Source organism: Aythya marila, assembly GCF_965140915.1.
Source record: "Aythya marila genome assembly, chromosome: 7".
Classification (NCBI taxonomy): domain Eukaryota; kingdom Metazoa; phylum Chordata; class Aves; order Anseriformes; family Anatidae; genus Aythya; species Aythya marila.
The window spans coordinates 26350793-26376828 of record NC_139048.1 but is presented as its reverse complement, the minus strand read 5'-3'; the positions used below and the strand labels follow the sequence as shown (position 1 = coordinate 26376828).

The 26036-nt window shown below is 44.3% G+C and overlaps 2 protein-coding genes across 8 annotated transcripts in view; both read right to left on the bottom strand.

The window, feature by feature from the left end:
• TSPAN14 (tetraspanin 14) overlaps nucleotides 1-7064 on the bottom strand; it is a 42706-nt gene extending 35642 nt beyond the window's left edge. For 2 of the 5 annotated variants that reach the window (XR_014317934.1, XM_082765073.1), the window contains exon 1: nucleotides 6715-7059. The gene's annotated coding sequence lies outside the window, so the exon portion shown is untranslated. Of the gene's footprint in view, nucleotides 1-6714 lie in introns of all 5 variants that reach the window. The other 3 variants (XM_082765071.1, XM_082765070.1, XM_082765072.1) reach the window with 3 other exon arrangements.
• Nucleotides 7065-14046: 6982 nt separating this feature from the next.
• PRXL2A (peroxiredoxin like 2A) lies at nucleotides 14047-25787 on the bottom strand. Of its 3 annotated transcripts, none has more exons than XM_082764300.1 (6): nucleotides 25681-25787; nucleotides 20028-20207; nucleotides 19431-19522; nucleotides 15798-15938; nucleotides 14655-14819; nucleotides 14047-14511 (listed from the first exon to the last, which is right to left on the bottom strand). In XM_082764300.1, exons 2-6 carry the CDS (start codon nucleotides 20203-20205, stop codon nucleotides 14401-14403), a joined length of 687 nt encoding a protein of 228 aa, XP_082620426.1. In that variant the 5' UTR covers nucleotides 20206-20207; nucleotides 25681-25787; the 3' UTR covers nucleotides 14047-14400. The 3 variants fall into 3 exon arrangements, with proteins under 3 accessions (XP_082620426.1, XP_082620427.1, XP_082620425.1); XM_082764301.1 differs by lacking the exon at nucleotides 25681-25787 and adding an exon at nucleotides 25086-25460; XM_082764299.1 differs by lacking the exon at nucleotides 25681-25787 and adding an exon at nucleotides 22854-22986.
• Between the last annotated feature and the right edge of the window lie 249 nt (nucleotides 25788-26036).

Sequence of the window (26036 nt, the reverse complement as noted above, 5' to 3'; positions counted from 1 at the left end):
AAGGATCATTTCATAAGCTGTCAGGCTCTATTAATATTTGAGAATTGCAAACAACAGCAAGAGTGTAAGATGTAGGCTGCACTGACCTTATCTTCTAAAGCACTATGGAATAATCCACACTCACAAAAGTTAAAACTCAGACTGATTACTAGGAAAAATTAAATCTACACTAGACACTTACAGCTCAATGAATGGCTCATTAACCCCTTGGAAGTGTCTGGAATAATCTTTCTTCCCCAAGAAAAAATACAGTAAAACTATTACACAGTTTCTCCAGAATAGAAGCTTGCCTACGTGTTGTAACTCTAGCATTTAGAAACAAACCACAAGCTATGGTTGCCTTTTTCACTTCACAGAAAGCTCAGATGTTGGGAAACACACAAGCGTGTCACTCATTCTGACCAGGCGTTTGTTCACTTCGGGGAGCAAAGCCTGTCAGAACAAGTAGCCAGAACAACCTTAGCTGACCAAAACCCCTCAGCTGCTTTCTCCCACCTCTCCTGAGAGCAGACACATATCCACTCCCTATAACATTAACAGTAGCAGGGCAAAACTCAGTCTCAAATTAAAACAACCATATAATTTGATTTTTTTCCCCTTCCCTTGCAACAGAAGGTTTTGGAGTCTTGCAAAGCAAGCATTTTCTTTGGGGAGCCAGAACTGCCAGCATGGGGAATAATTTTCTTTATATTTAGTTATCCAACAGTAGGAAGTATTCCACAGACACCATCTGCTCCTTCCCATGCCTCCATGCAGACCACTGGGCTTCAAGAACAGAACGGGTCCTCCACTTGCTATACCACTTTATATCACACATCACAGCTTGGAAAAAAAACAGGAAGCCGCCAACTTGCTTTGCTGACACATCTGCTCTTTCTTCAGAGGACAACATCCTAAACTTTTAAACATATTGTGGCTTTCCTCTACTTCTCCCAGGAATGCCACTTGTTCTAGTCTCCTGTTACATTTCAGCCAAAGAGGATATCCCTTCATTTTCTTTTTTTTTTTTCCTCCCCCACAGAGAAAAACGGGAGACTGATTATAGTAATACACAGTAAAGGAATGACTACCATGTCATTTTTTTTATTCCTAAAAGTATGCCTTGCTTTGGGTATAACACACAGCCTATTCATGTCTGCATCATATTCTTAGCCTTTATACTCAATGTCCCTATATATTTTAACAATTTAAACGACCTCAGAAAGCCATGAGCTTGCAGAGAAGTGAACACAACTATCTATGTGATACTAGTTACACTCACCGTTTGTTCTGCTTAAGCAATGTTGTGTCCATGTCAGACACATGATGTGGAGCTGAAGCCACTGAAGAGTCAATTTTTCTCCCTTTCCACCCCCCATAAGTAACAGGGCTCCCACTTTCAAATCCAGGAGGAACAGGTGCTCCTGATACAGCCTCCCAGCACCATAGGATCCACCCTACCTGCACTTGCAGCCCATTCATGCAAAGCTCACTGACTGTCGTTGCCCTCCCTGCGTGGCACACGAGCTGCATTCAGCCCACGCTCAGGAGAACTTTGTTTTTATGAGCCAACCAGGATGATCACAGGCTTGGGGAGCAAAAGAAAAAATAGCACTTTGTGGCCACGCAGACAGCTCAACAATGGTACGGTAATTGTTCCACCTACCAACTGACTTTCTGGGAAAGAAAGGCACTTGTGTAACTTTCAGAACAGGACTAGCATGCAAACCTCTACCGTGCAATGCAGGAAAACATTAGAGAAGTGACAAAACAACATTCAAACACCTCCTCAGCCTAACCACCGTCAGCTCTTCAGGAGACCACGTGGCTCAGCCCAAAGAAGCAAATGCTTCAGGAGATGTGGCAGATAGGTTTTCATAGCACCCTGCACACGCTACCACAAGGCAAGGAGTAAGAAGAAAGACCAAAGCTGCTCCAGGCTGCTAAGCCAGGGCTTGAAATGCTCCAGCCCTTCCCCCAGTAGCCGGTGCTTACACGGGTCATGAGAAACTGTCAATTGTTTGCTGGAAGACTCGTGTCCTCCCCAGGGGAAGGAGGAAAAACAAGCTCTCCACCTCGTGAGGGGCTGGCCAAGAACAACATGGTGTAGTAGAGATCACGGCAGCAGAGGCTACGCAGCGATGCTGTCGGCGCTCCGTCACGCCCAGACTTCAGTCTCTGCAAGCAGCAAATAGCAAAGGCACCGGCACAATGAGAAGGTGCAGAAGTGAGACACAACAGCCTCACCTGGGCCTTTAATCAAAGGAGTAAGCATACCTCTAGGGGGGGAAAAAAAAAAGTAAGAACACAGGAAACTGCCATCTTAACATGCTGACAGCGCTGCTTCTTACACAAGCAGCCCGGCCCAGAAGAAAAAGAAGAAGAGCTAAAGACACCTTCCCTTCCCATTTGTCCCAGCTGGACAAGTCTTGCAGTTGAACTCCCTCCCACCCTGCAGAAGCGGATCACTGCTGTGACCACTTTGTCCACGTACCCTTCACAGTCTCACTGCAGTGTACACCTTGCAAAGTCACCTCACGCTCTTCTGGGAGCCGTCTTGCTAATTCCCCATCCATCAATTTCAAACCACACAACTTTTTAAGTGAGCTTTCTTCCTCTACATGCTGGCCATGCAGACACACTGAAATCACAGGCAGGGTGAGCAGCTCTTCTGCTTTGTGCCCTGTGTCATATATAGCTTTACCGCTGTGTTCATTTTCCACATAACACCAAGCACTTCCCTGAGTACTGTTCAATAACAAATTGTTGGGGGGGGGGGAAATGAGTATCAAGGCCATGAGCTCCTTATCCTGGCAATCAGAAGCCTGCTGTCATGTAAGAGACCGAAGTCCAACAACTATGATGTCTTCCTTCAGATGTAAGTTACTTGAGGCTGCTCCCTACACTCTCTGTTCCAGGGGTTCCCAGCTGTCAGAATACCTATCACAGCACCGATTTTATATCCCAGAGCAAGAGCAGACAACTCTTGCTACACAGAACATTTCTTGACATAATAAAATTTTCAGCATTCAGCTGCCTCTAAACACCGTGCTTCACCCTGCTTCCTGCAGATGCAATTAGAGAATACTTTCCAGACAGATACAAATATCAAGTATTTAATCTTTGGGCAACAAAACAAAAACCTTTAAAACAGGGAAAAGACTGCTGGAAAGGGCTTTTGTGTCACAGGAACAAATCAGTTTTCTACACTACCAACTTGTCTGAAACAATCAAGCCAAATTAAAAACACATGAAAGCCAAAAGCTCACATTCACACATGCTCAGCAAGCACCTGAACCTGTTAGCACCGAAGAAGAGCTTCAACTCCAGCCATAGGCTTCAGCACAGGTTTTCACAATGAAGACTCCTGTTCAATCTCTAGACTGAGAGCACACAGCTTCTTGCAATACCAGGGAAATCTGGTAAATGTGTGCCTACCCCACAGAATGAGATAGCAAGGCCCTACGCCTTCGCCTTGGACATTCAGGTTCACAAAGGAGACAGCCCCAGGACTTCCAGCTGTTGCACAGACTGCTGTAAAGACAGGTACGCAGAAATAGCTCTAAGAAAATACATAAGATGACATTCCAGATAAGAACAGAAATCCACACATACCATGTATGAGGTTTACTATAAAGGAAAAAACTACTGCTTCTTTGCTCCCCAAAAGGGAGAGAAACGGGAAACACTGTGGCAGAACAAGTGCTGGTCCTCACTTCCAAACAAGGGCTGAGGCACAATTTGAGCCACATAGGACATTTCCTCTTGCATTCAGCACATTTTATTTTCCTTTGCTCCAAGTCTGCTGCAATAGGTGATAACAGAACTTGGGAAGCAGTGTTCTGTCCAGTCTTTCACAATCTTCTTTCAAAGAAGGCTTCATTTCCAAGATCTGTGCAAACAAGGTCAGCAAAAGCCTGGTCATTCAAGTCAGTAGTTTCAACTGCAAACAGTGGAATCCCTTATCCCATCAATATTTGACGATCACTATTTTCTGCAGGTTAAATCCTTCCTCTGTAATCCCCACCTGTGACATGCCTAAAATAGCAGAATTAACCCAACAACAATTTTTCAGCTCACTGACCACACTGAAGACAGGTTTTGTTTAGTCATCCAGAGAAGCTGTTTTACAATGCAAAAAAACTAAAACACAAGACCTTCAATTATATTTAATTACATAGTGGCTGTTTCAAAATGAAGTTGTGTGAACCTACAACACAACATGTTTTCTCCTCCCTCCTTTTCCTGAGGGAAGATTTGCTAGGTTAAAATCAGATTTCAGTTATTTTGGGGGGAAGTCCAGACTATAAAACTTTAAAACCCCCACAAAACAAACCTCAATCTGCTTTACTCTGAAGATCTCCCACATTGCTTTAAACCTTTCCTTGACTGGATGCTTTTGGCTGAGCATGAGCCAAAGGACAAAGGACAAGGACACTGCTGCTGCCCGAGCAGCGCTGGGACTGGAAGGCTGCAGCAGTACCCTCCAGCAACACAACATTACTACAGCTCCAGAAAAGCCCTACATTTTCTGTTTGTGTAATACCAGGGAGAAAGACACTTCCTTTGGAGGTATCAAGAGCCACCTGGAAGAGAACTGTTCCTCAATTTCTTCAGCTGCTGTTCCCACAGCTGAATTCTCCAATATTTATGCCAAAATAAAGAAACCTCTTGTTTGTGCGTTTGATTTATTGCAGGTACAATGGGAAAGCTTAACAAAGGGACTCAACAACCATAGTACATTCATAGATTTTGTGAATTGGACTGTTAGTAGCCTTGAAAATATACCATGGATGCCAAAGTACAAGAGTACAGAGGCCTCTTCTACCAGAAATGGGACATTTTGACCCAGGAAGCCACAGTGCAAAGCAGCATGGCACAAAAAGCCCACAAGTAAAAACATTCTTGAATCACATGTGAGCTGGGCATAAGAGTCTCCTTTGTCTCGTCTGAAGCTCACATATTTCACCATACCCCACCCAAGTGTTTTTTTTTTTTTTTTTTTTTCCTCAAAATCTCAGAGCATAGATCAGACAAAGAACACCAGCTTTCAATGACTTGGGTTTAGTTCTAGACCTTACCCTTTAGCAAGGCCTTGCCAACCCATGAGTGAGACCATCAACAACAAAGAACTAGCATGCAACTTACTTTTCAACAGATGCATTTCCAATCTTTTGGGAAACTATTCCTAAAAATTGCTGTTTCAGTGGCACTATGATTTTGAACATGAAAGTCTTTTAAGGATAGAGAACATCACATTTTTTGTTCCCCCAAGAACAGAGCTAAAAGAACATCGTACCCTAGAAGTACTTTCTTGCAGCGTCATTAGCCATAGGATACAGAACACCATTTGAAGAACATATATTCTGTATTTGTTTAAAAAATACACAAAAGCTGTGAACTAGTTTCCTCCCACCCAGCTCACTCCTACTTCATACCAGGGAACAGACCCAAACTCCCACCTGACCTCTCCTTTCCCTGTCAAGCAGATAGCAGTACTATCTTAAACACCATCCCCACCTCAGTATTTGAAGTCTCACACATTTATTGTTTGTATAAAGTTGCTCAGGAAGTCATGCGCCTAACTCACTGATGGAGATAGCTGGAAAGGAAATCAGCAACCCACTGAGCATTTATGAAAAATATATACTCTGTATTTCCATCCTCAAAGAGCTGGTTTCCTTGCATTTTATCCAAAGCTCCAGGTCACAAGTTTCATGCCCCCTTGGAGAAGGAGGAAAAAAAAAAAAAAGCAGTACTGGAAAAATCTGATCCTGCCAGCTATCTTAAAATAGCCTCACCACCACCACCTTTGAAGGCCTACCAAGGAAAGGGAAAAACCAACACAAGTAACTTATCTTACCTTTAAATTATTATTTTTTAATTATTATTGTTACTACTCAGAAAGGCTCCAAACGGAACCGCCTTCAGTACAAACTGAGTACAGGAGGTGAAGTTCACCATGTACTTAACAGCCTGCTGCAGACACTTTGAAAGCGTAAAATTTCTCGTTTGTTGCACACACGGAAAACGGTCAGCGGTAGCCAGTCACAGTCAGGTACAACACCACGGGGTTTGCTCCCTGCATCTCTCCGAGCCGCCTCCAACCCAACTTAAACCCCCTCCCTACAGAGGCAGGGGAACGCAGAAGACCCGTGTGTCCCCTAAAAAGATGAGGTTCGTACACAGAGAGATATAAGTCCACACAAGCCACGCATAGCGTGGCAGCTCGTCGGCAGCGCTCTGCAGCAGAAGCAGCCCGGAGCAGAAGCCCGAGGCGGCTCGGCGGGGAGCTCGGTGGCCGCGGGGCGGCCCGTGCAGCGGGGCTCGCCGCCCACCATCTTGGGCGCGCCGCGGGCCTCACCTGCAGCGCCGCGGGGAGTCGCCCGGCAGCCGCTCGCCCGGCGGGCGGCCCAAGGCCAAGGAGAAAGCCGGGCGGGCCTGGATCCGGACCCGGCCCTACGATCCCCGGCGGCACCTCGCCGCAGAAACAACTTCACGCCGGCTCCCCGAGGAAGCCTGCCTCCTCCTCCTCCTCCCTCCCTCCCTCCCTCCCTCCCGAGCCCCCGCCGCGGCGCCTGGAGCACGCCCGAAATGGCTGCCCGCTGCCGGGGGGCTGCGAGCCCCTCGTCCCCACTCGCGCTCCGAAATGCCGCAGTTTTAATGGGAAAAGGGGATTAGGGAGAGAGCAGATGTGCAGCCCGCACGCCGCCCCGGCCGGGGGTCGGGACTCACCCGGGGCAGCAGCCTGCTCGCCAAGTTTCGCCAAGTTGGGAGGAGGGCGAGGCGGCGGCCGGCGAGCTCCGGGGTGCCGCAGCTAGTCCATGGGCACGGCGCGGAGCCGCCTCCAGACGCTGCCCAGCCACCGCCACGGGGGCCGCTCGGCGGAGCCGCCCCGAGCCGCCCCACTCGCCGCCGGTTCCCGGTGACCGAGGCAGCGCGGAAATGCGCTGCCAGGCCACGCCTGCTCCTCGCACACGCAGCCGCCCTCCACACAAAGGAAGCCGGCCCCTCCGCCTGCGGGCCCGCCGCTGTCCCGGGCTCCCACCGGCCTCCAGGCGGATCCGTGCCCTCTCCCCAGCCGCCGGGGGAGCCCCGGTTCAGGCGCCCCCTGCGACAACCCCCGAGGCCGGGCGGGGGCTGCGAGCGGCGCGGCTCCGCCCCGCCCTAGCGGCCGCCCCTCAGAGCCCCGCTGGAGGAAGCCCGGCGCTGTCAGCTTGATAATAACAAATATCATTATTTTAGACAGTTTTTTAACCGAGATGGCCGCGGGGCCGCCCTGCGGAAGATGTTCAAGAAACCGTGAGCTCGGTGGCGGGCCGGGGCAGGTCGCTGCAAGGGGCGGCCTCGCTTCCACCACGCTCTCCTCAGGCTTTCGTAACCACAGCAAGCGTGAAACAATTTCAGGGCAGAACCCTAGAAGCACAACCCGAGCGCTACCTAGAAAACCAGAAGTTGAAGGAAAAATAAACAAATAAAGCTACCCCAAAGAGTATTTTGAGTCCTCAAGCATCCCGGGGTTTTTAAGCTTCTCTGATGAGGCCCCAGGAAGGCAGGCGTGAGGGGAAGGAGTGGCTGACTCATGGTTTTTAAACCCCTGTGGTGAGCAAGCAAGAGCTCTCACCTGAGGCGGTTGCCACCTGGAAGATGGGGAAATATCCTGCCTCATCCATCAGCTGCCTGCCTCCCCGGGCCAGATCTGGCCACTGGTCAGACCTCCAAATCGGTCCTCGTGTGGAGCAGTCCCTGGGCATTGCTGTTACCTGATGGCTGCCTCAGCTTTTCTTGTCCCCATCTGCGTTTTGCATCTTGGCCTCCCTGCCCTCCCAAATAATGGGAGAAAGGTGGTCCTGGCCTCCTGCATAGATCAAAGGCAGTAAGGCCTGCTTTGTAAAAGGGTTTCGGGAAGCAGGCTGCATGTGATGGAGGGCATACGCTGAATAAGAGCCACAAGGCCCAGGACACAGACAGAAAACCTAGGCTTTCCTCTGGGGCAGCTCTTTGTACCACAGTTTCTAGCTTAGATGCTAACTTCCATACACTTCTCCTCCGTGCCTTAAGAATTCCTTAACAGAAGGAAAAGTCACCTTCGTTCTCTTCCTCACAGATAGAGCAAAACTATTTTCCTCAGTGCTTCACAAACTATGAAAATACATTGGTGTGCAATAAGGCGAGGCTAAGGGGGGTAGCTCAATGCCAGAGGCACTAATACAGGCTTTCTCATATTCTCTACACTTCTTAATCTGCCTCAGGACTTGGAGTTCAAGACTTAATTATTCCCCTGGATCAGCAACAAGTGCTCCTCACAGAGATGACAGCAATCTCACCAAGTGTTCAGCTAAACACCAAAAGGAAGATTTGAGTGAATAAATGGAGTGAGTTTGGCTCTTCTCATCTATGCAAGGCCAAGGCCAAGAACCAAAACCATGCTAGAGTTAAAAAGCTGTAGATGCGCAGCTCCTGTCACACACACACCTGTCTGAAACCTAAGTGCAGGTGCACCTCTGGTGGCATCGCCAAGATTCCTTTTCACCCTCTACATGCAGTTATTCAAAGAAATGTAAATACAAAGGTTTTGATTGTGTCTTCAAAACTTAGATTCTCACAAAGGCAAGAGATTGCATTTGTGAATGTCTTAGATACAGGCATTGTGAATGCTGGCTTATGCCAAAGGCATGGAAGGCTGAACCCTTCCAGGGCCACAGCCGGGCTCAGCTATCCTCTGTCCCTCAGGTAGATACCATTTCAGGGATCCCATCTGGGACTGGAGAAAGGCATCTTTAATTCTACAGATGGTACTTAAAGATTGTTGCATGATAGCAGCTTCGCTATAGTCTCTACTGCTTGCAGGCTTTCCCAAGCTTGTTCAAGGATTTTAGAAATCAAAGTAAAAAGGAATTGACAGATAAAGCTGAGAGAAAATGCTAGAAGAATTACCTGAATGTTAGGGATGATCTAGGTCATTGGATTATCGGGTAATGAAAAGAGGTAGAAGAGATCCTTTCCTCACCTCAGAAGCTGTTCCAGTCACCTTGCAGAGCACTGAGCCACATCTCTGGTGACATCCAGAGCCAAGGCAGACAGCTCCAGTATGCTGCCAGCATAAGAGATGAGAAGACAGAGGGAGCAATAGTAACTGCTAAGGTTCAATGGGGGAGACAGCTTTAGGGTATACAGACTGTGGAATAAGGAAGGAGATCCCTGTCTGTAAAATAAGGATCTCCTGCAATTGAAAATAGTCCTGCAAAACGGCCAGTAGTAGCAGTTCACAGTGTAGCAGAATTGACTGTGTTGACTGTAAACGTGGATATAGTTCAAACAACCTCTCTATGTGCAATTTACTTGCCTTTGACATTATCTCTGTTCTGTGCATTTCACTGTGTTGCCAAGAAAATCAGGGTAAAAAAATCTTATCCTTCACAGATGCATTCACTAAGTGCAAGGGCAAATTGGAAGACTTTATAAGGCAGTCACTTCACCAGTAAGAGAGTGTAATAGCACTGCAGGAATGAAAATGGAAAAAAATCTGATTTTTTACTGAACTCGTGCAGGCTCCTGTTCATGCATAACTTGTCATTGCAGTTTCCTCTGGCCACTACAAACATTTATTGAAATTAATGAATGATGCATTATGAGGACTAGCTGGTAGAAAATGACAAGACTGGAGCTATTCAGCAATTCTGTACGTATTCTATTGTATACGATCAGCTTTTTCATTATCATCAAGCACAATTTTTTTAGTGGAAGAAATTTCTATTTATGCAGGAAGGTTTCTCAGAATCAGAGTTAAATTTGGAATTAGTGTGTGGTTTTAATAATTACAAGGTTCAGAGGAGGCTGTGGGGAAAAAAAGCCTTCAGAAGCTACTGGGAGACTTTAAACAGCTTCACATACTGAGAAATCAATAGCTGGACCTAAAAGAGAAAGTCGAAATATTCTGGGAAAAACCTTTATAAAATGTACGAGATCCGTTAGAAACAGGAAAAATTTGCATGGATTTATTCAGATATCAAATAAAATTAGGGTGGGTTAGACTGAACCGGTGATTTAACGTCATCCGTCATTTCTCCACAGCGTTCTCCGTCTTCCCAGCGCCCTCTGCTGCTAGCAAGTGGTTATTGCACCTGTCCACTCCAGCTCCTCCAAATAAGAAGCCACTCGCTCACTGGCAGCATCTGAAGTTAATACTGCTGAAGCATAAAACGTTGGTGAGGATTACAGTGAGTCTGCTAATAATTTATTCTCTCCACACTCATTTAGAAACATTTATATGCCGCAAACTCTACCATTCATCACCGTATAGCTTTCCTTTAACATTTTTAAAAGGTTAAAAGGTTCACACAAGTGAAAAGATTGCAGGAATAGATGTCTTTTCTAACAGCTTTCTTCAAGCCTAATCGGGACCTACAGTGTCCAGTTTCTGGCGTCTTTATTATGCAAATCTTTTACTGCGGAAAAAAAAATCGAGTTTATTGCTGACCTTCGTTTTGGCTAGGGAAGTAGTGACATCCAGTGGCTTAGAGATAAAAAGAGCTTTTCTCATTCTTTTATTTCTGTCAAAGTGCATCACAGGAAACACATCAGAAGATGGCAGGGATCCCTTGGCATTCCCTTCTCGCTGTGGATACTTGCAAATGACACCAATTACAGGCAGTTTGACAGCCGTGGGAATGGATAGCCCACACAGGGAAACAGAAATGCAGAACAGGAAACAAATAGAAAACACCCTCTGAGACCATCGTTCTCATGGATTTAAAAGGACACTGCAGACAGGAAACATAATCGGCATTTTTTAAAGTTCAAGTATAAAGCACCTTCCTATATTAGACCTACCCCCCAGCTTACAGCATTTTCCCACCATAATGTTTTTCTTCTAACATAGTTTCTGTCCCAAACAAAAGGATGAATGACAGGCTTTCAAAGAAATGAACAAGGGGAAAATGACTGAAGAAAAATGACTATATTGGAGTTTTATTGCTCGTGCCCAGGATAAACAATTTTTCAATTGGTGTTTCCACCATCAGAGTTTCCAGTAACCAACTAGGTATTCAACCTAGATGTTATATTTGATGCACTAACAAGTGACTTATTTGGTCTACATGTGTTAAATGAAGAAAAAATCAAAACATTATATATGTATAGGGAACTGAGCCAGCAGAGGTAGCTGTTGGCACAACAAATCAACAGCCATTAAAATATTTTTCCATTGAGCATTCTACATTTAAAGAAGAAAATGTTTTCTTAAACCAGATATTCAGACCTTGCACAGTCTCCAACATCGGAAATTCAGCTAAAACTTACCTGTTCCTCTTTCAATGTTTTGCTTTTTTATTTCTTCAAGACTGCCCATTTTAAACCCCTATTAACAGCTCCTGGTTCCTAGGCACCACATATTTTCCATCCTCTCCATATGTATTCCATCAACACAAAGTTCAGAAAGGATGAGGCAACTCCAAATAATCCCAAGGTTGGCTTAAATACATATATATATATACAGTTTATCAAGTAATTATTCTTCTGAACATTTTTGAATACCATTTGGACCTCTTGCAGATCCAAATTTGAGTTATCTTCAAAAGATGGGGTTAGAGAACTTTGAAATGTGGGTAAATTTGCATAACTCTCAAATCAGTACACTGTCCCTCTAGCTGTTTACATGAGCTGTCACTGTGAACAGTGGCAAAAGGCACTCTCCCAGATCTGGAGGTCTCATATGGTTACTGTACACATACCTTTGCTGAAGCTGACAGATCACAGAGAACCTGCAGTCTCTGCAAGTATTTTAATAATCATCTTCAAGAAGACTTCATGGGTCTTTCCAAAAATGTTTCTATGCTAAGCTGTACATTTCATCATGTTGTAGCATCAGTATTATGCTTAACAGCCACTATACTTCAACTAAACAGTCTAAATGCTGGACATAATGGCTTCCTAACTATTTCCAAGATCACAAAACACTGGCCCTTTTGGTAGGATAACAGCAGGTCTGCATTCGTCTCATCGTGATCAAGGGCCTTGTGGAGTCAATGCAAGAACTGTGGACGAACTTATCAGAGTGGGCGGAATTCAATTGCACATCCACAAAATTTTAAGTAGATGCTCTTCAAGTTTAGCAAGTTCTAAAGGCACTTCACTTTATCTTACATTTCTTGGAATTTATCTGGCTTTCAGCCCATACTCCAAGGACTGTGTACGTATTTCAGATTTCATGTTTATGTGAAATGGATAAACAGCCCTTGAAATGAGGCCTGAAATTCATGTCTCTGTACCTTTTTGCCTGTGTTTGTGCAAGCTCTGTCCCCTGCAAATGGCAAAGCCTTCTAGGTCCCACTGCAAGGAAAACAAAACTCAAACAGGAGTCGTGATCTAGAAGTCTGCTTGTACTATGAGTAAAATCTTTCTTAGTAGTAACATTGTGCATCTCTAAGAAGCAGTAGTTCCTAGCCTTTCTTCTAGCACCTCTTGTGTCTCCTACCCCTTGCATCCCAAAGTAACAATGTGTGTACTGAAAACAAGTGTCAGACAAGCACTCATGTTATGGGTACTCCTTTTCAGTGATAAAAAAAAAACAGGGCAAAAAGCCCTTAAACAATTCTTCATTTCTTGAAGCAAACTCTTGGCAGTTTTCTGGCTGCTCTGGATCCCATTCAGAGGAGCTTACCTCCACTTCGTCATTTCGTACCTCACTTTTTTTTGACACCATCACAAGCACCAGGTACCTAAGACCTAAATACTAGGAACATGCTTTTGGCTTTTACACCAAAGATGTAAGATCATAGCTGATTTAAATTTCTCAAAAAAAAAAAAAAAATCAAAACCAAAACCTCGCAAGATGAACTCTAGTCCCATCTTTTAGCCTTTTGAACACTTTCCTCCACCCAACCATTAAATGAAAAAGGAATGACTACAAGGGGGTTAGGAATCTGAATTTTTCTATACTGCTGTTATTATAATGGTGTACTTCCCTAACAGGGAAAATTGTCTTGGTATTTGCTCCTGCATACTAGTAATGTGACATTATTGACATAGAAAAACGTTCTTTACCAATATCAGACACCTTTATACAAATCCAGGGCATTTTTTTTTTACTTAAGTAGTTAAACCAACCAAGTAAATCAACATACTTGAGAAAAAGTGCGTTAGCATTTGGCTGAATTTTCCAAAACAAAGGTGGGAAGAGACAGATGAGTGATGTTAACCCTGCAAGGAGGCTGGATGCAGTTATCCTTGTTTGCTGCCAGGGCTCATTAGCTCTAGTTCACCACTGATCTTAGGGGCATAATTACCCAGGCAGCTCAGAACACGGTCAGAGACAGAAGATGGTTCTCTGCCCCTGTCTATGAATCCTAGGAGAGCCTTTATGAAGTCCATATCATGCAGTGAATTTGCTAAGCAATCAGCAAAATAGACTTTGCTGCCCTCTACCCTGCAAACTCCTGCTTCTTCCTCCTCCAAAATCAGTCCAGCTGATAGTAGTATACATATCCAGTTCACATTTTGTTTTCAAATAAAACTTGGTGAACATACAAATCACTCAATTTCTTGCTGCTAAGTGCTATTTAAGGCAAACAACAGACAACAAAGAGAGCATAAATATTTGTAGTTAAAATTAGGTCTGTCTGGACAGAAATATTTGAAAGTCAGGATTTCATTAATAATGATGCAATTTTAAAACTTGCATAACTGATTTAACACAGACCAATGCCAGTCCTCAGTGTTTGTGAAGTTTTAGTTTTTGCCTTCTAGGTTTCATATAGCCAACACTATCATCCCCTAGGCAACAGCATGAACCTGCGTCAAGGGACATTCAGGCTAGATGTTAGGAAAAGGTTCTTCACTCAGAGGGCTGTCAGGCATTGGAACAGGCTCCCCATGGTCATGGCACAGAGCCTGCTTTTGGACAGTGCTCTCAGACACATGGTCTGTGTGGAGCCAGGAGTTGGCTCCAATGATCCCTGTGGGTCCCTTCCAACTTGGGATAAGGCTCTAGTCTCCTAGAAACACAGATATGGTTAAATGTTGTTGGAAAACAAACAAACAAACAAAAAAACACAAAGTGAAGACATTTCATCTACATAAAATTTTATTATCCTTCAAACTCTACAGATACGCAATTTCTCCAGCCTTAGCAAAGCTCCCCTAGGCAGACAGGCTTTCAGTCAACTGTCTCTGACTGAGAACATCTAGGCTACGTCAGATTTTAGACCTAGCCTTTCATTAATAGTCAGACACAAAAGGACAACTGAAACCCTGACCACCCGAAAGGTTGCAAAGCAACAACAAGGAAGGTTTTCATCAATTATATTTGAATAGAGAATCTTTCTTCTGTGATGATCACTAAATAGTTAACAAGCCATTGAACTGCATGTTCAAGAAAAAGATGCATTTTACGTTTCAAGCTGTGATCCGAAAAACATGCAACTATTTTTTCACTCCTGAAGCTTGTGGTTTTATCTTCTCAGCAGCTTCAAGGACAGATGGAAGGCTGACTTTGTCACCAAATTCTTTCTCACGATGTTCCAGTAGAACACCCTAGTCAAAGGCAAAAAAGAGAAATTCATACACTAATCCTGGTCTCCCCACAGGAGATCAACTGACCAGCAATTGAATAATGCCAGAAAATAAACCTCTAGGCTCCCAGGAGGCATGAAAGCCTCCTAGGTCGTTTGCAGTACCTGTCTTCCTGCCCCAATCACATACACGCCTCCCAGGGTGAATCCTTCGCCTTCCAGGTTACCGCTATAGCCATTTTTCCAAGCACGGAAGAAATTTTGCCAGACTCCAAAGCGGAAGAAGCCCGACATCATCATTTTTCTCCTTCGTGGACCATAGAAGCTTCTCTGCAATGAGAAAAAAGCAATCTCAAAGTGAAAAGGACTTTTCCTCCCAAATGAAAATTAGGAAAACAGACAACCTGGTTTCCAAGAAAGGCTATAATACAGAAAAGATGAAAAGACAGAGCTCAAAAGCAATTTCATCTGAACTAATCTCTTTAACAAACTACATGACCGCTTGTATCCAGACAGCTAACCATTGTTACTGCCACCATGCATGAATCGTTTTTTTCAAATGATCCACAGCTATTTAAGCACCATAAACATTTACAGCCACATTGCTGAGAACAAACGTGCTTTACGATAAACATCATTTTTCTTATTTCTGAAGCATGGCAATATAAATGTTGGTCAAGAGGTAACAGTGGTGCCGAGTCCTGAAACTATCAGCCATCTGCTTATTTTGCCCTTTTTTAAATTGTTTCCTTCAAACAGGCACAATGGGGAAGGAAAGCAAACGTATCTTTTAGTTGACTTTGAATATTAGGTATTCTTTTTCCTTCAAAAGCCAAGGGATTTGTAAATGGGTCTTTTGAGTTAAGTAAAAACATATGATTTTGTAGGACATCAAACTGGCAATACAACACCTATGTGCTGGGAAAAGCCACATGCCACAATGTTGAATTACTTGCATTTTTCACCTTCAGACCTTGAGTCATACATTATAAACATCAGCAAGTTACACAGCCAGTGGAAGAAAGGAATAGATATTAATAAGCTATATTGTTTATCTATTAAAGGGGAGAAATAATCCTGCAAAAACGTATTATCAGTGCATAGCTACAGAGCAGTTTGTAAGCTGAGCAGGTTATATATAGAAAAGCAGAGCTAATTAACTTCTTAAACTACAATGCTACTAAACCCTTTTTCATTAGAACACGTTCTATCTATATCATACCAGCTCTTCAAAGAGGACATCCATAAGGTTGTTTTTAAGCAACGTCCTGTCCCCTGCCAAAAAATAACACACTGACTTCATTATACCTTTTCATCCAGAAAGATTTCTCCTTTGAAGTAATGCTGAAAATCTTCCACTTCAGTCCCTATCTTCTCTTTCACAACTGCATAGAGAGGAACACCCAGCTTGGACAGCTGAGGTTTCAGAGAGGAAAGCTCAGAAGCCTCCTAAGAAAACAAAAAAGAACAAACATTTCAGCAAGTTAGTTAGAAGTTGGAAGCTAGAAAGCTTCACCTTGAATTTCAGAGCATCAGAAACATGTACATTCCAGCTTGAAGTGCAAAACAAAAACAGACCTATGAATCAGACATTTAGGCTAGCTCTACTGCTAGGCAGGTCTTCATTACGTTTAATGGAATTGTCTTCCCTAGGCAGGGAAAGAGACTTTTGGATCATTCACTGGATAAAATATTAAATATTATCTCACACCAAAGCAGGGAAACACATCACGAGCCTTTCTGCAAAGCACTTGAGGGCTCTATGCAGAAGTATAATATGCAAGTCTAGAGTAAGTGGTGGGGTATAAACGCACTCTCCGTCCTAGATTCCCCGTGAAAACAATCAGGTAATTTCTTCATGTACCTTCAGTATCTCAGAAGCAACACTTTTTGTAGTGTGTAAGCACATACGGTGTCAGCAGTCATCTGCTGGCTTTTTTGTTCTGAAGGAAACCCAGCTCTCAGTTTGAACAGCAGTCTCCAAAGTTTCTCCAATGGAGAAAGGTCATTTTTTTACTGCACAAAACTCCCAGAAAGAATTCTGCACAACAGCAAAGAAGACTATTTACATCAACACCCTCAGCCAACTAAGTGAAATGCCTTAACTCAAAGGTTTTTGGGATATCTAGACCTTACAAGTACCAAGTAACACCCAGATAGGGGTGAAGAGAGAAGACAAAAGACATTAGAGAAAGACACCAGTGGGTGAAAGGGTAGGCAGAACATTCCAGAACATTACTCTTGATTTTTTTCAGAGGAAATGAAGAAGGATGAATCAGCATCACAAGCAAACAGTGAACAGTGAAGTGTGAGACTTAAAGGATCATAGCTTAGGCTTGCTAGACCTTTCCCCTATTTTCTGATTGTAAAGACTTGCTAATTATTTTCTGTTTTCCTCTAACAAAATACCTTGTGATCCTCCTAGAAGGGAGGTTAATGGAAATTTTATCTGGATTTTTTTTTTTTTTTACAGTTCAAAATTCTCATAATCAACAAAAAAATCTGTATTGTGACATTAAGTTTTCCAAGCTAGGGAAGTAGGGCTCCCTGTAGGATCAGAAATCACCACTTCTGGAGAGAGAAAGATACCATGAAACCCTGATTATCCTTTTGCCTTTAGAAGAAAGGCATTTCAGCAATTTAGTGTGGGGAGCAGCGGGGGCTGTGTCTCCTTCATTTACAGGGAAGGGAGAGAGCAAAAACAAAGTAAAAACATTGTTAAGTTTTAAAATGATACAGCAACAGAAAACAAAACAGCCTCTTTTTGTGGGCAAATTACTGCACATAACAGCTGTACAGTTACTGTCTTTATCGTGGACCTGTGACCATTTCATCCGGTCCATGAAACTGTTTTTCTTATATTTGTAAAAAAAACAGACAAGCACACCCCAGCAGAATACTTTCTCCCTCCATCAATGCAAGGTCAAGTTATAAGACCAATTCCCATTTTGTTTTGTCTCTCTCCTAGTTCAGCTATGGCTCTTCTGCTACTTTAGACTGCTTGAGTTGCATTTCACCTACAGTACTTAGCAAGCCCATGGAACTTTCGCAATGGCTGGAGCACTTCATCACTACATGGCTGGATCCAGACTCTGAGTTGTAGAAGTATTGTACTGTTGAACATACGCTATTGTAATAATAATAAAAAAGGAATCTGATGATTTAGGATAGAGATGATAAAGATAAATGACTTAAAAAAAAAAAAAAAGACAAATTTAAGTCTACAGCCCTCAGAGGTTCTCAAAAGTCCAAAGAAATCATTTCAGTAGGATTTGTGACATTACTTTGCAGTGGATTAATGGAAACATGTTCTCACCACTGGTACCAGCTCAGTGACCGATAAAGTAGTACGGCCACATTTCAAACCCATCTCTGTGTCCAGGGACATACACGTACCTTCCTGGTGCAGTCAACAAGGACAAAGTTCGACATCCTTTCCAAAGCATAAGATAGTGGGAACCAACTGTAGTTTTGTCTCTTGTGGAAAAATAAAAACCTACAGCCTCCAGATATGGCAAGTCACCTGTATTGAACTATTCTAGCAGCTCAAAGGCGGTGATAATGGGGAAAGAAGTAGTTTACATACTACAGAGAAACCTTGGTAAACAAACAAGGACAGCTTTCTCAGGGGAAAGGCAAGAGTCAACTCACAAAATGATTTGAGTAAACAGCAATCCAAAATAACTTAGAGATTTTAAAATATTTTTCAAACATTTTCACCTTTAAAATGAAAAACAATTATTTGCCATAATTAGCTGAGCAGTACAGTAACTGCCTCTGTTAAGAGTTTGAAGTCTTGAACCAGAAGAAAGAATTAGAAAATTAAAATTTCTCCCTTCCTATTTTTTTTTCCCTGAACGAAAAAAAAAAAAAAACAAAAAAACAACAATTCTTTAAAATGGCCTCTTTACTACAACTTAGGAAGTCAGCTTTAAAAATAAAGACCACCAACCATTAATGAATTCCCATCTGACTCTATCCAAAAGTCACAGAGACAGGCACCCAGCACATTTTCTTCCTGCCTACGCTACACCTGTTCAGAGAACAGAGCACTTTAATCTAACCTGTCATAAGTCCTACGCATACTTAAGTGGTTATTACTGATGGGAGCAGATCCCTTAATTAAGTGGTTACAATATAAATTACCCCATTTTATGGAGTAGTGACTAACAACATAATAGCTATTTTCCCCCATAGCTATGAGAAAAATAGTGGCCAAAGCACAAGTTATGGCTGTTTCCAAGCACATTTTACATTCAAATTTCATTTCAAGCGTCACCTCTCACCTCCACCCAAGAAGCCTAATGCCAGCCTAAGGAACAGATCTTGTTTCTCAATCCACCTTGTTAGGAACCAGTAGCAGTTTGCATACACAGTCTGTGAGGAAACATGCTGTTTCTGCAACACATTCTTCTTCAGACTCCTTACCTTTCTGTCTCCCCTTCAGCACCCAGAACAGTGAGGGACTCCCCTTTATATGCTCCCCCCCCCCCTTTTTTTTTTTTTTGCTGATGAGCTTTACCTGATTACTTTCTGCCAGCCCTATCTTCATCTGGTTTTGACCAGAGATTACCTAGCTCACAGGATTTATTTTGGGCATATGGAATATGACCATGTCATAAGACTCATTACTAACGGTATTTTGGGTAATCTCCGCTTCTAATTATTGTGGGCTAGATCCCTGGCAGATGTAAAAACATCAGGCACCAGTTGCCTTCAAAAGGAAAATACTCAGGATCTAGACTATACAAACTTGTTGCCAAGAAAACTGAAACTACGTATGTTGTTAGCTGGTGACTGGTTTGTGCCAGGAAACAAGAAACTTTCAGAAACTCCAGATGTATCTGATGATTGTCCCATTCATCCGCTCCCTTTATTTAAAGGAAATATACGCAAGTAGGCCATAATTGCTCTTAATTTATCCCCAAATCCAACACGTACCTCTCTGCACAAAAATCATCCAGGTCTTCGCACAGCCATTATCACTGCACCATTCTTCTTCCATAGTTCTCCTGCTTTGAAAGTTCTTTGTTCTGTTTATACAGGAGAAATAGCATCAACAATAATTATTAACCACTCTTATTAATAATGATTAATGCTTTGAAGACTAACATAAAGCATTGCAGAGAATTCCACATTCAAATACAGTTATATTGCAGGAATCTTCTATGTGCCTAACAGAATATTACGTGCTTTATTGATTTTTTGGTGTGTGTCATGTTTCACCAACTGAATTACAATTTAAAATAGACCTTTCAGAAATATCAATTGTGGCTGGTTTTCCTTCCCCAGAATCATCTGCTACCAAGGATATCCAACTACTTCCCATAACTAGGGAAGACTAAGAAAAACTGTTTACATACCTAATGTGACCTGTGTGAAATCTTCTATCCCCTACAGAAAACCTTCAGTTAGGGAACATTAATCCTTCTAAACATACTTCACTCTTCTTCAGTGCTTCCAGCCCAAGCCTTACAGAGGGGTTCTTATGTAAGCCCACTTATCAAAGAATAAGGGCTCAAACATCCAGAGTCTTACCTGATCCCAAAGTTTTTAGCTCAATCTCCTCCAAAAACTCCAATGTAGCCTTTTCTGGCTTGGACAAAAATAAGTCTGTGTTAGCAAGGACAATCCCTGTTACAGCGGCACCAATTGCTCCAAGACCAACAGACCACAAGCCCATGGTGAAGATTCCAAAGTCAGATAGAGAGGACATTTCTGGAATGGGAAACAAGAAAGCAGCTCTAACACTGAACATTGGTGGTGCCAAGGAGGAAATAGATTAAAACAACAACTAAAAACTCACATGGATATTTTGGGGTTGACTGAAGATGATCTGTATGTTTATTAATGTCCTGACTTGGGTTTCAGGTTTCATTACAGGTCTGCTCCTGGCCCACATCAAAAACACCACAAGGTGATCTTACCTTTTTCTGGTACCAGATTGGCAAGAACATTAATGATTGAAGTACTCAAAATACAATGGGGAGGAAGGAGACAGAAGCATATGTGGGTAATAAAGAACCTTTAATAAGATGGCCTCTATGTTAGCCAGTACCTTCAATTATTACAGTAGGACAGTGGTTTCTTTCAAAAAAGAGAAAAAAAGTATTTGTAAACATATTTTTCCTATTTTAAACAGTGCATTTTACCAGCATACCACAGAAGACTTTAAAAAAATCTCTATGCAGCTCAGCATAGCTGGCAGTCTTTCCTGTTCCCTACAGTTCCACACCACAACCAAAGCAGACACAGGGCCAAAATCAGAGCTCAGAAGACGTCCCTGCACACAGAAATATGTAGACTTGCAACCTTAGGCACAGCGATCCGACATTACAGACATGTCCTGGACAGCACCTTTTATATGCAGACCAACTTCCCACTCTTTCTAAAGCAGATTGTGTAGAAATCTCATCAGGAACAGACAAGTTAAACTCACACCCATCAGTTAGAATGGGCAAGTTTGCAATAGAAGCCATTACATATGCTGGCTTGTGATTTAAAAGTACAAACGCTGCTTGTTATTACCAGTGATTGGTTTAGTAGCTTTTTTTTTTTTTTTTTTTTTTAAACGAGCAGCCACGCTTCTCACAAAAGTCTTCAAAACTCAGTCCTGACCCTTCCACAAGTTTCACAAGCCTGGAGAGGGCTGACAGCCACCTTCCAGTGAGGCAGTATCAGTTCTGCGGTGCAAGAACGCAAGCTTAGCCCTGCCTAGAGGTCAAAATTCAAGATCCAACTGCGAGCAATAACTGGTACAAAAGTCACTGAATTTTGGCAGTATAAGAAGTCACTGCCTGTCCACATCACAGTAGTTATGTGTTATAAAGGGCTGCAGATTTATTTCCTAAGTCACCCAATACTTCAGTATTGCACCAGCATTTTCCACAGCCATCTGCAAAACCCCATTCCTTGATATACTGCTTTGCTGAGCATTACTGCCTGTATATATAGTTCTGTTCAGAAGAGATTTGCTTCCCCATAAATATAGGAAAAACATCACTGTTTTGGATGCGACTAGCAATACACCGGAGACATGCATCATCTTTATCCCCACAGCCACCTTTTGTGTCAGAGACACATTCCCCAGATTTTTCCAGGAAAAAATCTCCTTAAAAACTATTTCCATCCTTAAAATTAGTTCCAGGATAATACTGATGACCAAATGCAACCAACTACCAACCTGCAGAAACAGTTAGAAACACTGAATAAAGTGGTGTTTCTTCCTTTCAACACCATACTTGGTGCCATGGAGGACCTTATCGCAATATCTAGAAACGTGAGCAATCCAAGATCCTGAGCAGGAAACAAGGGCAGTTTACACAAACACAATGCAGATAAGAGAACTTATTCTACACAATTTCACCGCTTATTTCTAACACAGGGAACCCTTCCTTGTCCTTATCTCGTTTGCCTACATACTTTTTTTCAGGCATAAAGTCATACTGTAACAACAGTGTGTAGATATCTGCCTGTAACTCGTATCAGAGACCATTCTGACCCCAGCCTTTGGAATGAGCAAAACATAACTTGAAATGCACTGCTGTAACGCGCCAGTGTCCTTGCATTAAAACTTGCTCTCCTTGGCATACCCAAAAGGCTAGAGCCCTGTTCTCTCCCAGCATTGATTGATTGTCCAACTATTCCTTCCACACTTCTCTGAGCAAGACCTGTTTTTCCTCTTCATTTTCAGATACAAGAAGAGAGGGCTATAAATACCAAGCATTATTGCCATGCACGTTTCATTTGTGTACTGAAATGCTGTCAAGTTGTCGGCAACTGCTAAACGAGCAACTTCTCACACAGCTTTCCATTTCCGATAGCGTTATGTCATTGTTAGCGTTATTAGCATTGCTGAAAGCCAGCTCCACTATTAGTTTACATCCACTCCGTTGTAGCCTCATTAATTGATTGTTAACCTTAGCTCACCTCTTCAGTCTAGTTGGGTGCAGCTCACGGACAGAAGAAAATGCAATTTACTAAATGCGCGAATCTTTTGCTATTTCTCTAAACAGGGACACGGGAGAAGCTCTGCAGGGATACTGAAATCCTCCCCCCACCAAGCAAGCACCGCAGCGAGCCCCTCTGAGCAATCCACGCGGGAACGTGCAGCCGGGGTTATTCCAAACCCGCTGCCCAGGCAGCCGGAGCCCCGACGCATCCCTTGCACCGCTCTGCAAGCGAGGAGCCCCCAGCAACACCAGCAGAGCGGAGCCAGCCAGCAGCCTCCCCCCTTTGGCGTGCAGCCTCCCACGCAGCAGGTAACCCCAAATCCCCACCATTCCTCCGGGCCGACCGCCACCCGGCGGGAGGGCAGGACGGGGCCCCCCAGGACCCCTCCAAGCCCCTCGCGTGCGCACTCACCCGGAGAGCCCCCGCGGCGGCCGGGGGGGAGCTGGGGGCGCTCCGCCACCGCAGCCGCCACCCGCAGCACTGAGCGCCGCAGCCGGCCTGCGGCGGGTAGGAGCGAGCAGAGCTGCCCAATCCACTGCCAGATCGCTTACAGAGAGCTCAACCCACCCCCCCCCCTCTTTTTTTTTTTTTTTTTTCTTTTAAGCTCAACCCATGCATACCATCTCTATAAGGAGGGTGGATTGGGGAGTGCAAGCTTTCTCGAGGCTGAGAACGTAGTGCTAAACTCTAAATTCTGCTGAAGTAGGGGTTTTGTTTGTTTGTTTGTTTTTCCCTGTAGAACCATGCATTTTTACAGTAAATATTTTGCTTATGTTTCAGTCCATTCTGCTTTAACAATCCCCAACCCCCCAGCATACCCAAACAACACAAACAGCTCTGGAAACAATTAAACCATCACACTGTTGGAAACTAGTTTCAATAGAGAGGATATACTGGTGAATTAACTCGGTGTTAACATGGTTTACCAGCACGTTACCAGCGTTTACGGTAACATCCCTTCACTGAAGAGCATAGTTTTTCTCTGCAACTATCAGACCTGCACGCTCTCAGCTCTGCTAACTTCTCCAGGTCTCAAAACCTCCAGAAATGGATACACACTTCTCTTTACGGAGATGAGAGACTAAAGAGGGGGAAAAAAAAAATAAAAAATAAAAGGAAAAACATCTTTTTGTGTGTTTTTGTGGTGGCCACAAGCGATCTCCAAGATAACAGTGACTTGTTTTCTGGTCTGCCAGTACTCAGCTAACCAAAATTTAAACAAGCTAAGCCTTAATCCTGCTCTAAGTGCCAGTTGATGGTCTTCACTTGTGTCAAGACAACCAATTAAAACATGGCTCTCTAGATGCCTCATTTCCCTCCCACCCACAAATGGAGAAAAAAAATGTCATTAAGAAGATAGCTATCCTTAAACATTTATTTTAGCAGTGTAAACAGGACCCATTGCAGCTGTGACAAAAAATACTGGAAAGTCCGTGTATTCGATTTGTCAGTAAAAGTCATGGTAGCGCAGACTTTCTTGCATACTTTTCTTAAGAATACAGCTGAGCAAAAGTGGAAACATTCAACCAGCACCGTCACAAGCCGGACTGCACTAGTACATAGCCCCTAGCCTAATAAGTCTTTCATCAGTTGTTTTTGGCCACTGCCTTTTCATCCCTTCTCTTCTCTCCCATCTTGAACCTAAAAATCTTTCAGAGTTTTGTCACAACTTGCATATCTCAAACACAAACTAAGCTGATGATTTTTTATGAAACATTCTCCCCAGAAATGAGTCATCAGATTGCAAATATCTTTGTAATTAACTCCTTTTAAAGAAAATTTACAATTCACAATAAACCGGTGACATCCTCATCGGAATTTGATGAGCTTTTAAATACCCTTAAAGATTGCAAAACAGAGCAACCTATCTCACTTCAAAATCAGCTTTGCTTTACCCAGGGATTGGACTAGAGAACCTCCAGAGGTCCCTGCCAATATAATTCAATCACCCTTTAAATACCAGAATCAATGAACAAAGAAACCTCTTAACATTTTTGAAGGCAAGAATGTATTTTTTTTTTTCACAACTTCCCCTCCCTTCCTTTCCTTTCTGTCATTGTAAAGATCCTGCAAGAAATCACTCCTTGTGTCAATAGCAGCAGTCATCTTTTCAGGCTTTTTCTCAGCCTGCCCATTTCGTTACCAATCTCAGCACTGGGTCCCAGCTGAAGAAAAAGTTTCTGTGTCAAGCAAGCAAACCACACTCCTTTGAGAGGAAGTTAGTTGGCAGACCATATAACCTGCCCCATTCTGAAAACGTTTTAAAGAAATCCAACAGCTCGACTGCACTTTCCTTTCGAGCAAGGGAGAGCTCTTGTGCCCTTTGGAAATCTTCCAACTTGCGAGGGGCATTCAGAGGGAGCTCGATGTTGGCTCTGGGATGACAAATCAAGCAGCGAACCAGAGACACCATGCAGATGGGAGGCAGCACTGAAGCACAGCCCCACGAAAAGCACCATGTGAGAATACACCAGGCTGAATTCGCTGCTGGGGGCCACAGCTGGAGAACTGCATTCTGCGGGAGGCCGCAGAGGTGGGGAAGGAAGGGGAACAGCACCGCCCAGCAAAGCCACAGCACGCTGCATGCCTGGCAACGGGGCTCTCGGGTTTGAACCCTGCAGTAAATACTAAATATTAACTTACATTTTCCCCCCTTTTTCGCTTTTGTAGGCCTTAATCGTATTTTAACCTTCACACTCCTCACGTTACAAGGAAATCGTAGTTTCTCGTTGCCGAAAGCACGACCACAGGCTAACCGACAGCAGCTCCCGCTGCAGCCCAGGGGCGGCGGCGCCGTGCCACCACCTCCCGGTGCCGCGGAGCGGGGCAGGCAGCCCCGCGGCCAGCCCGCAGGGACGCCCCGGGCACTGCCGAGCCTGCGCAGGGCGAGCACGCCGGGCACCGGAGCTGCGGCCGCTCCGCCGTGCCTACTTACGGGCAGCCCCGACCTCGCCGCCGCCGGAGCAGCGCCGTGGGCCCCCCTCGGTCGCCAACCCCTCGGCGGCAGCAGCGGGGCCGAGGGCGCGAAGCAGCCACCGCCCCCAGCGCGCCCCCGAGGGCCCCGTGCCCTTCCCGCCGCCGCCAGGGCCCGCCCCAAGCACCCCTTCTCCTCGCTCGGACCGTGGCCAAGCCGAGGGGCTCCGACCCCGCGACACGAGCAGCGGGTGCCGTGCCTCAACGCTCGGGAGGCGGGCAGGCCGCGGGGGCAGCCCGCAGGCCAAGAAGGCAGTGACCTTACCATGGGAGCAGCGCGATTGATGGGGCACTTGGAGGGCCTCGATGGATGGATATAAATATACTGCGCTCAAGAACAGACTTGCTCAGATAAGGCAGCCAGTAACAACATGTCACACAACATGTCACAACACCACTTAGCGAGCACACTCGTCGGTCGCTCGCGGTCATTAGGCACCACTCCAGTCAGCAGCCCCGAGGACTTGCCTTCACTGTCCTGGGACTATTTCCTGAGGGTTCCCGTTGACCTGGCAAAACAAGAAAGTACTGACGATGGCAGCGCTTCAGGAAAATGGACTTAATCCCTCCATGGATGGTACCAGCGGGTCTACGTGCCAAATAATCAAAAGTCACCGTTTC